This window comes from Lipophrys pholis (genome assembly GCF_963383615.2).
Source record: "Lipophrys pholis genome assembly, chromosome: 4".
NCBI classification, from domain to species: Eukaryota; Metazoa; Chordata; class Actinopteri; order Blenniiformes; family Blenniidae; genus Lipophrys; species Lipophrys pholis.
In genome coordinates, this window is record NC_137637.1 from 26,830,721 (window position 1) to 26,845,960 (window position 15,240).

A 15,240-nucleotide genomic window follows, 5' to 3' on the forward strand; every position below is an offset into this window, starting at 1 on the left:
GCAGCATTAAGGAAATTAAAATAGCCGATGACGTGAAAATAAAGAAAGTAACATTTCCTTTAAATTTACTTCAATCTTACGTCGATATTTAAATCATAATGTTGTTTTGTTTTGTATGTAACCAACTAGTTCAACACATTTAATTGCATATATGATTGAATAAATACAATGTGGTAGAAATGATAAAGTTCTTTCTTACAGCTTTTGATTTTTTCTCCACCCATATCTTTCTTGCATTTTCAAAGTCATTTTATGCTCAAGAATGTAATTTATTAATTTTTTTTGGGGGGGGGGGAGATGTCAGTGATGCCAACATTAGTTCAGACGCAACACAAACCTTCTCCAGGTGCCGTCTCGTATCCATGTCTGTGGGTTTGAAAATGGCGTCAGTGGACGCATCCTGTTGCTCGGCTCAGGAGAACCTGTTTCCTTCTGAGGCTCACAGCTCCAGCTCTGCCGTCCTTATGTTACTAAATACACACGGAAACAATGGCACATGGGTTGGAGACACATGCAGGCACAAACTCACACGTGAAGTGCCCTTGTCATCTCGAGCAGACAGACGGGCGGAGGGTAGAACACACGCTCCCAACTTCCTGGGCATCGGGGAAAATGACGGGGATGCTGACATCGCACTGGGACAACGCAGTCAGATGTTGTTTTGTCTTAGTTCAGCAGGTGTTGTGAAGACTACACATCCTCATGACCTGTTTTGGTAACCTTGAAAGATGTCTGACATTTCCTTCGAACACAAGGACCAGGTGACTCCTGGCCTTTGAGTCAAAAAAAAAAAAAGAAAAAAAAAAATAATAATCATAATAAGAAAACTGAAATCATATCTAAAGAAACTGATTTATTAGGAGAAAATCTAAGAATGATGAAATGGGAAAGAAATCTGGATTATCATTTTTGTAATATTTGAAATATAGGAATGAAAACATTTCTCGCAATAAATCTGAGTTATTACAGCTCAGAAACTTTATATCGGATTTTATAAAGTGATCTCTGTGACATTTGTGTGCCATATGAATATGTGTAGACTAACACATAATCATCCCACTTAATGTACATCTGTTTTATCCGCGCTTGTGTCACAGAAGGCCAGGATGATCACAGATAGGATGATCATTACAGTGCTGTGATATTTACAGACTAAAAGAAGGACAATGTACAATGCTTTACATAACACATGGGTCGCTGGCCGCCCAACAAGGCCACATTTGACCCCCAAGAGATAAATCCCAAATATGAAGACGGTCCATTAAGCACATTTGAAGCTGACTGGAATTAAGCCTGGCAGGATGATCACATTTACACAGGCATGAGTCACAAAATGCTTAGAAACGACATTGAGAGAAAATTAAAACCTTCAGTCTATAGAGACCGAGAGTGGCTTAAAAAAATCAAAATCATATATTATTTGAAACTGTAAATTCACATTTTATAATTTAGGCATTATGCTCAGCTTCCTACTTTAACACTGTGTCTTAAAAGAGGAAAATAGTTGATGCAAGTGAAGCACAGGTTGTTGTTGTTTTTAAGTGTATATTTCAAATTATATTCCCCAGAGATTGACCACATTCACATTGAATAAAGCAAAGTCCTGACACGACGAGATAACCTGAAGTTATTTACTCACAAAGAAATGTTCACATCTGGGGTGCAGAGAGACTCTCGATACTTTGAGGGTCGGTGTGTAAACAAATGTGTAGAAAAGCTCTTGACCAAACAAAGACTTTAAAACGCAGAAAGAGGAGTGAAGCCATTCTTCTGCAGAGGAGGGCTGCTATAAGAGGAGGGGGGGGAGGCGCGCACGCACGCACGCACAAACACAAACACACGTGTTCGGGCCGTGTGCGCGCGCCCCTCTCAGGAGGAGGAACCAGGAATCTTCGCTCGTTTACTTAACATCACTTCCCCACCGCCGGGAACGCAAACACGCTCCTGAAGCTGCACAGGAACAGAAGGGAGATCGATGTGAGAGCGAGTGTGTGCAGAGAGCTGTCACCCGGAGCTTCTCCTTCCTCCTCCTTCTCCTCCTCCTCCTCCTCTTCATCCTCCTCCTCCTCCTCCAGGAGCTACGACCTCTCAGGAGCGCTCATTTCAGCTCGGATTCTGCCGGGACGTCTCAGTCCGCACGGCCTCCTCTGGGCATGGAGAGCCGACTATCTGACTGATGATCGGACTTTTTCCTGAATTATGGTGAGTGACTTCATATCAATTCATCAGAGGAGGACGTTGCCGCTGATTATTCATCTTGTACGTCTTTTGGTGGTTTTAGATAAATACACCGTCTCCGGGAATATACTATCGAAAGTAATTCGGCTTATTCTGATCAGTAACAAACCAATGTAGTTGTCCTAAAAACAAAATCAATATTAAAAGTTGATCTCTTTAACAAAGTATAATAATAATAATAACAATAATAATGATAATAATAATAATAATAATTATTATTATTATTATTATTATTACTATGACTATTATTATTATTATTATTATTATTATTATTATTATTATTATTATTTATTTTCTCTCTTTTGATCGTTTCTGAGGTAATTGGGTAATTGTACATCTAATATATATGTACAAATATACATGTACACACACACACACACATATATATATATATATAAACATATATATATAAAATTCAGACATACATCTTGATTAATATCACGTTTATGGCGTTTATGATAAAGGCTGAAACATTTGACTTAAAAAAAAAAAAAAAGAAAACAAAGGTTTTTATTGTATTTTGAAAATTGTCAGAACATTTTCTTTTCATTTGAGTGAGTGATTTACAGGAGCAGAAAAAAGGTAAACATGCACAGTCATATAAGTGATTATTTTTTGTCTCCCTGGACTATCTGTGGTAGACGTGTGTGAGCTGCCTTCTAGTTAGATTGAGCCCCTTTGTTTTTCTTGGTGCTGGTTGAATCCATGCAACACTATTTTTTTTCCCCCAGGGCTTAAGTACAGAAGATTACACCAAAATCACTGACACCCCTTCAGCAGTCACGCAGGGACCCTCATTACCTAAATTAGGGGAGCCTCGCTAAGCATTTTTCAAAGGCAGGTATTCATATTTCTCAAGGACCCCTTCATGGCTCCAGACTAAGCAGTGGCTCCCTGTGTTTTGCCAGCCATTTAAATCTCATTTAAACATTTCTATCAGCTACACAGTTAGGGGAGCAATTATTAATGGGGCTCTTTGGCATTTAAAGGGACCTTGTAAATATATACACTTTAACCAAATAAATTTTGACACTGCATATTTGTGTCGGTTTTCACAATCTTGCTTTTATTTGTTTGTAGGATTTCCAAATGTGTGGTAATTCATTATTGAGTTTTAAAATAATTTAAAACTAGTTTTAATTGCTACACATCTTCTAATATTAACTTTTATTACTTTTAACCATCTTGAATAACCAGCCACATTTATGTATAGAGAATGGGTTGTTTTTTTTTGCTTGCACCAGATCTCCGAACTGTCAGTCCACTTTTCAGATTTTTGAGTAATAACTGGACATGTCTCGCCTTGTCAGCATCAATTACATTTGAAACAAACCTGGAGAGGTACTGGCCAGTCGGTGAGGGACTCTTATTTTAGATCGTTGCTGTATCAGATTCAGATCCTTGACGGATTGTAAATCCCTGCAAAATCTTCTGATATAGCTGTTTGGTTTTTTTTGTTGTTTTTTGTACCTCTCACAAATAACATCCAGGGGTCTGACAGAGTTTCTCACTCCACATAGCAAAAGGTGTGTACTGGAGCGTGTTTGATTTAACACTGTGGTTCGTCCACCTAAAAACATTAGGCCCCCGTTCTAGGATCGCTCTCCACAGCTGACCTGAGACTCTCTCAGTATTTCTACCTACTCACTCCTCAGCCTTCATGGTTCTTATTACTCGCCCTAATAAATTGTGAATAAACAACAGTCCCCCCCCACCCCACATCCACCCCCCACCCCCCAAAAAAAAACTCCTGGGTTGTGGAGAATTCCCCATCCTGTAGCGCGAGGCACCCCCCTCTTAAGAAAACACAAATTAATTCCAAACCCTTCTGTAGCCAAACGTTTCTGGAATGATAAATATTTTCATAGGAAGCGCTGCTCTTCCTGACTTTATCTGCTCCAATTTTATTATATTTCGTCGCAGCTGCACGGCTCTTGATGTCTTTTAGCTTCTGTGCATGTGTTACCTTCTCTCTCCTCTCTCTCTCTCTCCCTCTCTCTCTCTCTCTCCCCCTCTCTCCCTCTGGGAGTCAATCTGTTGACTTGAATTTAAGGTTACAGCTGAACTGTCATTTTGACCCAAAGCCGTATTTCCAGCACACCTCTGCATTGTGAAATCACCTCAAAAGTAAAAGCTTCTTGCTCAATGCGTCTCTTGTTGCTCGCGGCTGTGGAGTCATTATTACGCCGAAAAATAGTTTCAGTCTGTCATTTCTCGCGACATAGACGCTATTGTATTTATTGACAGAGCGTCTGTGTCTTCACTCGTCGTCCCACACAGATTTAGGCTGGTCTGTGTATAGGCGTGTTAATTATCGTCTCCCCGTCTCAAAGAGGAAATACTTACATGCTACAACACTTTGGACTTGTTTGACAAGACAAAGAGGTGACAAGTGCTGTCATATATTAGTCTGTCCTGGTTTTGGTAATGAGAAAAAAACACTGACTGATGCAATACTGTTATTGAATATATATTTAATAAAAAAAAACACATTTTGAAACACTTTTTGGTTTTGGATTGGGGTTTTAGTTAAAACAGATACTGTATCTATTCTCCTTTTTCCTAATAATGTCTGCCTGTGTGTGTAAACCCTTTTGACAGTGATGGTTGATTTACGAAAAGTGAAATTCTCAAGAAAAATTCTGATTAAATCCTTAACACCAATAACTAATATCTCTCTCTCTGTGTTCCACACAGTGTGTTTTCTTAAGTTTACTCTTTGTATTTGGTTACAATTTAGTCTGCACGTATATGTAGTAGAGGCTTGAGCTCCCCGGTTGGTTTTCTTATAGAAAATTTTACACGCGTGTTGGAAGCGTTTGTACAAAACTGCACATTCTCCTCACTGTGTACAAATGCCAGTCTCTCCATTGGATTATGTGTTGCCCCTGAAACAATTTGAGGCTCAAGAGTTATCAAGCTTCCTCCTAAATGTCTTCCCCTCTCCTGCCCTTCCCTCCCTTTTCTAATTCCCTTAAGTCCCAGAAAACTCCCGAGGAGACTGTGTGGTGATTTGTGCATAGGTCTCTGTGTGTGTGTGTGTGTGTGTGTGTGTGTGTGTGTGTGTGTGTGTGTGTGTGTGTGTGTGTGTGTGTGTGTGTGTGTGTGTGTGTGTGTGTGTGTGTGTGTGTGCGTGTAATAAGCCCTCGACTGTCAGCAGACAGCAGCTGTCTCTCCGGCTATCTCCGCTCTCCTTATCTCATTCAGAGAAGCGAAAAGCCACACACATCGCAACATAGCGTGCAGTGATGATTATGATTTTTTTTTTTTTTCACTTCGTGATTTGTGGTATTTTCCACTGAAAGAATTTTATCATTCCCTAATGCTTGTGGAGATTTAGATAGGCTGGACATTTTTGTCTTTTTTGCACGTTTTGAGTTAACTATTGTTTTCATTTTCTCTGTTAGACAGTCCCTACTTGCATGTGATAACATCTCTTTAGTTGTCATGCTTTCACAGCTCTTATACCTTGGTTGTTTTTTTTTTTCTTTTCTCACACAATAAATCTACTAGTAAAGATGTAATTGGACCGCAGTGCTTCTATAGCGGCTGTGAGCTTCAGCTACCAGCGAGTTCTCTCTGACCAGCTGTTAGCAACCCGTGCGGCCGCTCGCCATTATGTGTTAAGCAGGCTGATCGAGGGCAAACCTTTTTGTGCTAATGACTAATAAAGCAGCAAGTCCGTGTGTGTGTGTGTGTGTAGAAATATGTGTGTGTACTGTGGATGCAACCGGATTGTGTTTACATTATGGGGACTGACCTTGTTCTCTTTATAGATTCAGTAGGATTGAGTTGGAGGATATACTTTAGGGTTTATTGTGAAGTCAGTGAAGTGTAAAGAATTGTGTGTGTATACCTAAATCCTAGAGAGACTTTTCTCAACCTCAGAGATAAAATTGATGTTCACACAACCAACTGTGTTAATGTTAGCAGTGAGTATGCAGTAGTAAGTTAATGCAAATTCCCCACAAATGATGAAAACGTGCGTGTGCGTGTGTGTGTGTGTGTGTGTGTGTGTGTGTGTGTGTGTGTGTGTGTGTGTGTGTGTGTGTGTGTGTGTGTGTGTGCGCGTGTGCGTGTGCGTGTGTGTGTGTTCATTAGAGGAGGCAGGAGCACTCATGCAGTCAGGCGTGTGTGACTTCTGAAAGTGCGTGCACACGCACGACCACCCTCCCATCATTGGACCAGATGTTTTTTACCTGGGAGCCAGACCACCATCTGACAGGGGTCAGCCCAGTCCTCCAACCCCACACCCACTCCTCCAGGCTGCTGGGAGGTCTGCCAGCTGTCCCTCACTCTGACCCCCGTCCCGGGGCACTGGTTCTGGGGGAGACAGAGTCTGGGCCTTTGGGGGGTAGGTGGTCCTCCTCGGATTTAGCAATATTAGGAGAGGAATTATTAGGGGTATTATGAGCGTTCGGCTTCGGACACAGGCAGTGAACCCAAATGAAGAAAAGGGGTGATTTGAGAAGCAGGAAAAGCAACGCGGCATTCTTGAGAGTTGAGCTTAAAAGGAGAAAAATGTGTGTTCTGGAGAAACAGGGAGGGAAAGACACTGGCATTGTCAAATAAAGTGGTTTTTAATTACTTGGATGGGGGGGCGGGGGGGAGTGGGGGGAGGGGAGGAGGGGAGTGGGGTTCTTGGCATTTAAGCAGATTTGTTGCAAGAGCTGGTCAAGTGAAAAGAAAAGGCCACCATGTCCGGGAGGTAAAGTTACAGGGTGCAGACGGAGTCGACAACAGGTTCACTGCTGCCAGAGATTAATTGGAGCCTCTCGTCGAATGACTTCTGTTTCTCTCAAAGGAGCTTTGTATCTGTCATTACATAGCTCCACTGTTCATTCATTTTTATTTAAAAGAAGTAGCAGGAACAGGGTGAAAGAGTGGCAGCAATACTAGCCAGGTGGGACTGTGTTTGTGTGTGTGTGCGTGTGCGTGTGCGTGTGTGTGTGCGCGCGTGTGCTTGTAAGTTGCTGAGTCTGAGTTGAACCTGTTCACAAAGTGAATAGCTCCGTGCTTCGCTCGTAAACTGGTTGCTCAACTGTCCTCATTTCTGGTTGATGCAGTAAACAAGGCGGCGCAGTCAGTAGACGCTGGGAATGTTTGCGTGCACGCAGCAGAAGACCTGATTGAGATGATAAGAGGAATCGGGATCCAGCATGGGAAAATCTTACACCTGCGTTTTTTTTTTGCTTCTCACCTTCTCAGCAAACGTCAGAGTTTTGTATGTGGGGGTCAGCATCAACATGTTCTTTTAATTTTCACACTGTCAGATGTAAACTCACTATTGTTCGGGACTTTCTGCTGATGGGTACGGTTCTCTGTGGATGGCCACAAATATCATTTTACCTTGTCAGGGAAAGTCTTTTGTATTAAAGTACATTGGAGCACATGAGCGAGAAAATTAAACCTTAACTAGACTATACCTGGTTTCCTTCATCCTTAACCCATCACAGACAATATCTTACAACTGTCTTTCTTATTGATAGCCATGTTTATTCAAGTCTTGATCACTAGTCTGGGCCGTTTTTGAGACATTTTGTGTACCTCAGTGAAGCTATAATAATCAGTCAAAAATAAATATTGTTTTAAGAACAAAGAAAAACTATCATATTCAATTGGTGGATTTACTCTTTTTCTTTGTCTCTTTTTACCGACAGACCCAACCTTTTCATTTGAAAACTTTTACCAGACTAACAACCAACAGTGGAACAGAGGTGATGGATCAGACCTGGCATAGGGATGATGGTTGTAAAATGTATTATTTGAAGACTGAAGCTTTAAAGGATTTGGCTTTCAGTCAGCATATTCCCAGTAGTATACATAAGTCAAAACAAACTGTTCTGGCTTTTATAACCATATTTTAACACATTTTTCAAGGTCATTAGAAAGATCAGTGATGATAGCCTCTTGATATTTTTTTTTCATAGTATTCAAGAAGTGTTTTACACTTGTTTTCTGATAATATATATATATATACAGTTTCCATTACTCATATCTGCAATAGAAGATTTTGGCTGGAACAAATGTTTCTAGGATGAGTCAACTTCGCAGGACTCTTATCACCTTCCTTTCCCCCGAGCTTCAAGACACAAAACCTTCATCTTGTGCACTATATTACAAAATATGTGTAGCCTATAGTTTCCATCTCACCTTTGATATCTTCTAGTCCTCCATTAAATGAAGCAGCTCGACAACATGATACAACCTTGACAATGTTTTACGGTATGTCGGCTGTACTTTTGCAAATAAGGATACTTTCCTAGTCTAGAAACTGTCTGCTAAGCTTCATTTCTGTGAGAAGTACTTTGCCCCTTTTTCCCCCATTGTACTATTTTCCCTACAATACTAGGGGAAAAAAACATACTTAGTGGCTTCCTCTTATAGAGTCCTTCTTAGTGTTGTTTGCAGCACATGATCCAGAATAAAACCAGCGCTCTCGATTGTTAGATCAGTCTTTACGTGTCCTCTGTTGTATTTATTTCCAGAATCCATTCCAGAATCTCCACAAATCTTTCCCGCCGAGTTTCTTATTCGCTCCATGTCCAGGAAACAGCAGATCACATAACCGGATAGCTTTTCAGCAACAATACAGACTGTGACAACAGTGGTTTCTACATCTTTAAAGTAATTTGTGTATTGTAGTAGTAAATTGTATTTTGATAACAGCATTTCTGATGCTCTCAAACAAAAGGTTTATTTTCATTTCATTCATCCCGGTGTTGTTAACAGTTAATATTAAGCAGAGAATATAGGGTTTTTTTTTGTTTGAGGAACTTTTTAGAATTCATCAACTTGGCTTAACAGATTATGACTAATCTACTTTTTTTTTGGCTGTACAATTTCATCATATAAATAAGACCTTTTTGGGGGGATTTTTCTTTATCTTTACAGTATTATAAAAATAAACACTAGTCATTGAGATACAATGGCTTTAAAAGTCTTTAATTGTTCTATTGTTTCCAGGCACATCATGACAGATGTGTTTCGCCTTTTTTTTCCATAGATGAACGAATTAGAACACGATTCTTACATTTTTCTGAAGTCATTTTGTATTGGTCTGTTGTACATGTTTTATATCTACTTACACCTGCAGTTGGTTTAATTATCATACGAAGGAGTAAAGTGGGGAGAGCTTATTTCTCTAATTAGTGGAGTCTTTCCTGTTGGTCAGTTTTGTGTCACAAATGGTTGCAGAGGGCAGTATATCTGGCAGATGGCACACATATCCACCATGAAAACTCTGGCTGTGGCACACAAACGCTGATAGTGAGCCATTGTTCTTGTCTTTTATCTGCAACTGAGAGAGAGGTTTGTTTGAGACAGTGAATCAACCCCCCCCCCCCCCCCCCCCCCCCATTTTCCCCTCAGGCACTTATGCAGACCGGCCAAATCGAAGGCTCCAGGTGGGGTCCCATATGGCACGATTACAGACCAGCCAGTTACCTTTTTTTAATCCCAAACCACCGTGTGTCAATGCGTGTCGGACGATCAGGCAGCCACCACAGCGTGTAATCGGACTCTGATATGTGCCATCAGCAGCCAGACAGTCACTGACACAACACACACACATTGACTCTGCAAACAGAGCTAATATCTTTTCACACACCCTTAACAAGAAATTCAACCAACTGTTGCAAATTCAGTCAACCGCGTCTGACAATGTACATAAAGACTGATAAGTGGCGCGTCAGCTGCCAACTGAACGTACCTGCAAACACTTTAACAGTTCAAGTGGAATAATATTTAACCAGACATGCTCAGTTGAGTCCTATTATTTTAGTTATTAAAAGGTTATAGCAGACAGAAAATTTGTAGTTTTTAGATTGTTTCTCTCTTCCTTATTCTTTTCCCCTCAAACCCCTACCACCGCCTCCAGGTCTGCTTTTCATTTTCTTGCAGTTTAAAGGACATTTCCCTCTCCAATATTACCGATATTGAGTAAATTGCGTGTTGAGCGCTCGGAGGTGACTGTGCTTCAATTCGAATAAACTGTATTTTAATGAATGAAAACAGCTTGCGTTTCATCTTTATGATATATATATGGAAGTTTTCCTAGTGATACAGAAACAGAAGTGTCAAAAAATCATGTAATCCTTTCTTGTTGGTTTTGTAAACCCAGTCGTGTCTTTACATTTTATCCACTGTCTTACTGAGCCGCATATTGATTCATTTCGTAGTAGATACCCGAGAAAACGTCCACACAGTATCATCATGCATTTAAGGTGAGATTTGATACTTATCATAGTAGTAGATATATCAAGTCAAAGTCTGCCACAAATAAAAACAAGTCTGAAGTTATTCTTCTGAACTAGATTTTTGAACATGACGACCTATTGAATAAGCTTTATTTTCCATGAAGTTTTAGCCGAATGCCTCCGTTATGTTTTCTTCCCCCAGCAGTTTAAGCAGGTATATCTGCATATTCCCTTTAAGTGCATCGAATACCATTTCAACTTGAAGCACAATACACAGTACAAAGGCTAGAATCTGATATCCGTGAAAGAAGCGGCGGTCCAGCAGAACCCTGGGACCCAGGTGAAGCTGGTGGGACTGGCCTTGTGGCCTTGAAGCCCCCTGTGGCCCTGCTGAGTTTGTTTAAGCTTCAGTTTCAGCCCTCGGCCCTCCACATCTCTGTTGAGCTCCGCTCATCTTCCCTCCGGTGTCCTGGAGTTCCCATGGCCTCGGGCGCCCTCCTCCCAGGCCTCGCCCTGAACCGGGAAGTGACTTTGCTATCAATGTTTTTGTTTGCGGGTACATGCATATGTGTGTACACAGGCCCACTGCAGCCGAAGTCAAGAGGACTCTGAACAGGCGTCAGTTTTGCTTTTGATCCATGGGAAGTACTAGGAAATGCAAAGAAAAAAGGCCCTTTCCTTATTTTTCTTCAGTGCTGCAGGATCAGTGTCATCCTCTGGAGCTTTACATTCGGCTGTAATAAAGGTCAAATCAGGGTCCCCGATGGCTGCAAGGGACTTAAACTGAGGTTAAGCTTCATTTCTGAAGTGAAAGACCTCCTTGGATAGCAAAACAGGCACACATTTACACTTATATCAGAAGTCAGAATCTCAGATTAAGTTTTAGTACAATGTAAATAATCACAATTTAAAGCCCAACATGGGTCCTCCATGACATTTACTGTGGTGTAGCGGTCAGCACAGTGCACCCTTTGTGATCAGCCATATGATATTCATGTGTAAACTCAGTGAAGCTTTTGTATTCATTGTAATTTTTAAGAGCTGGATGTTTGAAATATGGCTGCACAGTCATACAGTGGTTTGCTGTCTTGCGAGATAATCCTTGGTTCAGGTCCAGGTTGGGCCTTGGAGGGATTTTGTGCGGAGGTTGCATGTTCTCTCTTTGTACACATGGTTTTACAAGGCCGCTCTCATTTCCTGCCTTCATCCAAAGACACGCATTTCGTTTCATTTTACCGCACTGGTTGAAATGAAAGTCAAAGCTTTTTCTTTTCTGATTAAAAAACAAAACATATCGGAACTCGTCGTGTCACATTAAAAGTCTGCATGCTGTTTGTTTATGAGGTCAATGATTCAAACCTGCAGGGGAACTTCTGCGGCTTCATGCATATGAAAATGCATTTATTTATTCAAAAAACACTGCACGCTGTCTTTGGTGTTTTAAAAGGCAGAAGGGCAGCCGCATTAGGGGGAGATGACATGTTGTAACACGAGATTTGTTTTTCTCTGCTTTCCCGTGTCAAAAAAAGCTGTTGTTAAGAATATGAAAACAACACAGGGGATACTGTGATTGACCTCCAGCTTGATTACGGTCACTCTTTCATATTTGTCTCTATAGGGTTTTTTTTGTTTGTTTTTTCCTTTTTCTTCTCAACGACCTATATGTTTCTGCTGCTGTAAGACCCCGTTGACCCTATAATTCACCACTGTCATCTGTCTCCGTCCTTGTGTTGTCAGCGAGGTTGGAGGTCAGGCAGTTTGCTGCAGCTTTGCCAGAGTGAAATGGCCCGAAGGCGAAGAGAGAACCAGAAAGAGGCAGAAGGAAACAGATAGAGAGATGAAAAAAAAAATCTAATAGTTTTTCCTGTTGTCTTGTGTCATAATGGTACAAAGAAATAAATGTGTCATAATTATACCTGCCACTTTTTAATGATGTCAATACCTACAAGTCACACAGATAGTACACCACTATTTTACATCAAATCCATTTGTATCTAACTGTATCATTCAATCTCTGGAAGAAGGTTTTCCACACTATTTGGGAACCTGGCCACAGGGAATCGCTCCCTTTCCGCCAAAAAAAGTATTAGTGAGGTCAGAATTAATGTTGGGTGATCAGACTTGGCTCTTGGTCTGTATTTGTGTTCTTTTTAAAGTTGGATGAAGTTTAGGTCAAGGTGGAACTGTTCTTTTTGTACAGGGAAAAAAAAAAAAAAAGTATGGAGAAAAAAAAACTCTGCTCATACGACGACTGCCTAAAATATCATTATACGCTGCAGCAGTGAGAGTGAGCTCAGTAAAAAGCGATGTTCTTCATAGTTTATGTCTTATATTAAGAAGTGAATTATATTTCAGTGTTAACCTTCCTCGTTTTCTTTTGGTCACAAGCGGTTTTGCTTGCTGAGATGGGCTGGTAACTTGTTTGCATGATGCTCAGCTGCACAGTCTGACCTCAATCAGCCGCCTGCTTTTGACCTTCTGTCCACTAACATCTTCAGCTTCCAACAATAATGGTCTAGATCATAAAATAAATGTCATATCATGGTTAAAAAACCATAGTTACACAACCACTGTTTAGTAAATTAGAAGCAATCTGTTTTTGTTGATAGAGTCTATTATATTACCAGTATTTGATCACATTCTCACATCTCCAATAGCATATTAACAAAAAGCAGCCATGCTTCTTGGTTCCTACGTTTACTCCCACTGACTCAATCAAACGTTGCTTGACTCAGACAGAGAACCCATCCACGCACAGGGAGAACGTGCAAACTCCATACAGAGAAGCCTGACCCAGATTCAAACCCACGACCTTGTTGTTATGAGGCAGTAGTGCGAATCCCTACATCACTGCGCTGCCTGCTCGGAAGTTAAGACACAGAAACATGTCCCCTCTCATCTTGTCATCCTGTCAAACAAAGGCCTATTGTTCTGTCATTGTTTCACCCATAAACACGAGTCAAGGCTGCTGGACCGAGAGTTGTGAATTCACCACTCACTGCAATTTTTGATCGGAACCACAGTTTAATTTTGGAGGTTTTTCTTGGTTTATTTTCATTGTAGCTCCGGACAGTTTGCATGGCACACGCGCTAATCCGCCAAGTGAGTCAGCAGGAGTTTTGTAAGCGTTTCAGAAATAATGTGACTTATCCAGTTCTTCTAAATCACTATTCAGAGTCGCGGAAAACAAAATGCTTCAAGAACCACACTGCTTTTGTTCTTTATGCTTCTTTATTTTGTCAAATAGTCATAGAGTGTGCAGGCAAAACAATAGTTCACCCTGTCTTGCAGCGGCAGGGCTTGAGGCACGTCGTCGTGTGTCAGTAAACTACATACTTGTGTTCTGACGGCGTGTCGTTGATATTGTCTCCACAGAAGAGTTGACAACTTTGAGAGGAACCTGACAAACCGCAGTGTGACAGGACAAAAGACAAAGGCAGGTGAGGAGCAGAAGTGAAAAGACTGAAGTAGAACTACTCAGTCTGCTAAAAAATACTTAAAAAATGTTTTTATATATGTATATATATATTTTTTTTTTTTGACCTTATACATATATATATATATGTATATTGGCCCATGTTTGTAAGATGATGAGATTCATATTCCATTTATTTTCCAGGATGAAAACATGTTTTTTTTCTGTCACATTTCTATTCAGCCAGTTTTCTATTGAACAGTTTTACTGACAGTGCCTGTCACTGCTTCAATTCAGGGCTTCTCCGTACCCATTCGCACCTACAGTAGCTGCACTTCCTGCCGGTAAGTTTTAATGGCTTTCTTTGTCAAAATCAAATGAACAACTGCACTACGCCTTTTGACAATGTGTAAGCAAATGTGAGCTGATTTATGTTTGGTGGTGGACATTGAAATATCCTCTTTGTTTTTAATGATTTTTTTTTATTTTTATCTTCTTTGCTTTTGTTTGAATGGAAAGTTTTCAACTGGCAAGTCACTTTTAACGTGACCAAAAAAAAAAAAAAAAAGGAAGCATATTTGGGTGATTTCAAAAACAAAGAAGAGCTTGTTACCAAAGATTTCTTCCTTCATTTTCTTCCTTCTCTCAGATCAGTGCCATGGCTGCATATGGACAGACTCAGTACAGTCCTGCCCTCCAGCCTGCAGGACCATACACACCGTACACTCACCACACACAGGGCTACAGCATGCCATCGTACAGTAAGTGCAAACAATCATGCATTATTTTGAAATCAACCCTCAAAAGCAAAACTTGCTTATAATGTAATGGGAAGGCAGAAATGCACAACTAAATGTCAAATTTATTTACAGCAAAGATTTTGTGTCCATGTTGCTTCTTTCTCTCTCTGTTTTTTTTTCATGATGTAAATAGCAAGGTAGAAAAAACAACCCGGTCCCCTTCAGAAGTTGAACCAAATACAGTCGCGTTCATGTACCAAACTCACATTACAAAACAACAACGGAGACACGAGGGGTACATGAAGGGGAAGGAGACAGATGACTGACATTTTGTTTTATATACAAGAAACTGGCACTTTGTTCCGCAGAGATAGATTATGTTCAGGTCAAAGTTGGCGATCACAGCTGGCACGCCCAAGATATAAGCTGGCAAACAAACTGGCAGAGCAGAGGGTTTTGCATATTGTAAGTCTCGCATGCCCTGCCACCTTTCAGCCAATCAGCGTGTGAGCCCATGCAAGACACGGCTTGCTGTATCGCCGACGCAATCAAAGTGGGAGCTCGCGCAAACGTTGTTTACTGTAATAACTGCTTCGGGGACCGATTTTTACATCAATGAATCAAATTATACTAATATTATCTTACAGGA

The 15,240-nt window shown here is 40.7% G+C and overlaps 1 protein-coding gene across 3 annotated transcripts in view; it reads left to right on the forward strand.

Moving 5' to 3' along the window:
* The first annotated feature begins 1,753 nt into the window (after nt 1-1,753).
* eya2 (EYA transcriptional coactivator and phosphatase 2) overlaps nt 1,754-15,240 on the forward strand; it is a 30,038-nt gene continuing 16,551 nt past the window's right edge. The window contains exons 1-4 of one of the 3 annotated variants that reach the window (XM_080462241.1): nt 1,754-2,202; nt 13,812-13,876; nt 14,149-14,195; nt 14,501-14,612. In XM_080462241.1, coding sequence (XP_080318367.1) covers nt 14,510-14,612 — 103 coding nt within the window. In that variant the 5' untranslated portion in view covers nt 1,754-2,202; nt 13,812-13,876; nt 14,149-14,195; nt 14,501-14,509. Of the gene's footprint in view, nt 2,203-13,811; nt 13,877-14,094; nt 14,196-14,500; nt 14,613-15,240 lie in introns of all 3 variants that reach the window. The other 2 variants (XM_080462242.1, XM_080462243.1) reach the window with 2 other exon arrangements.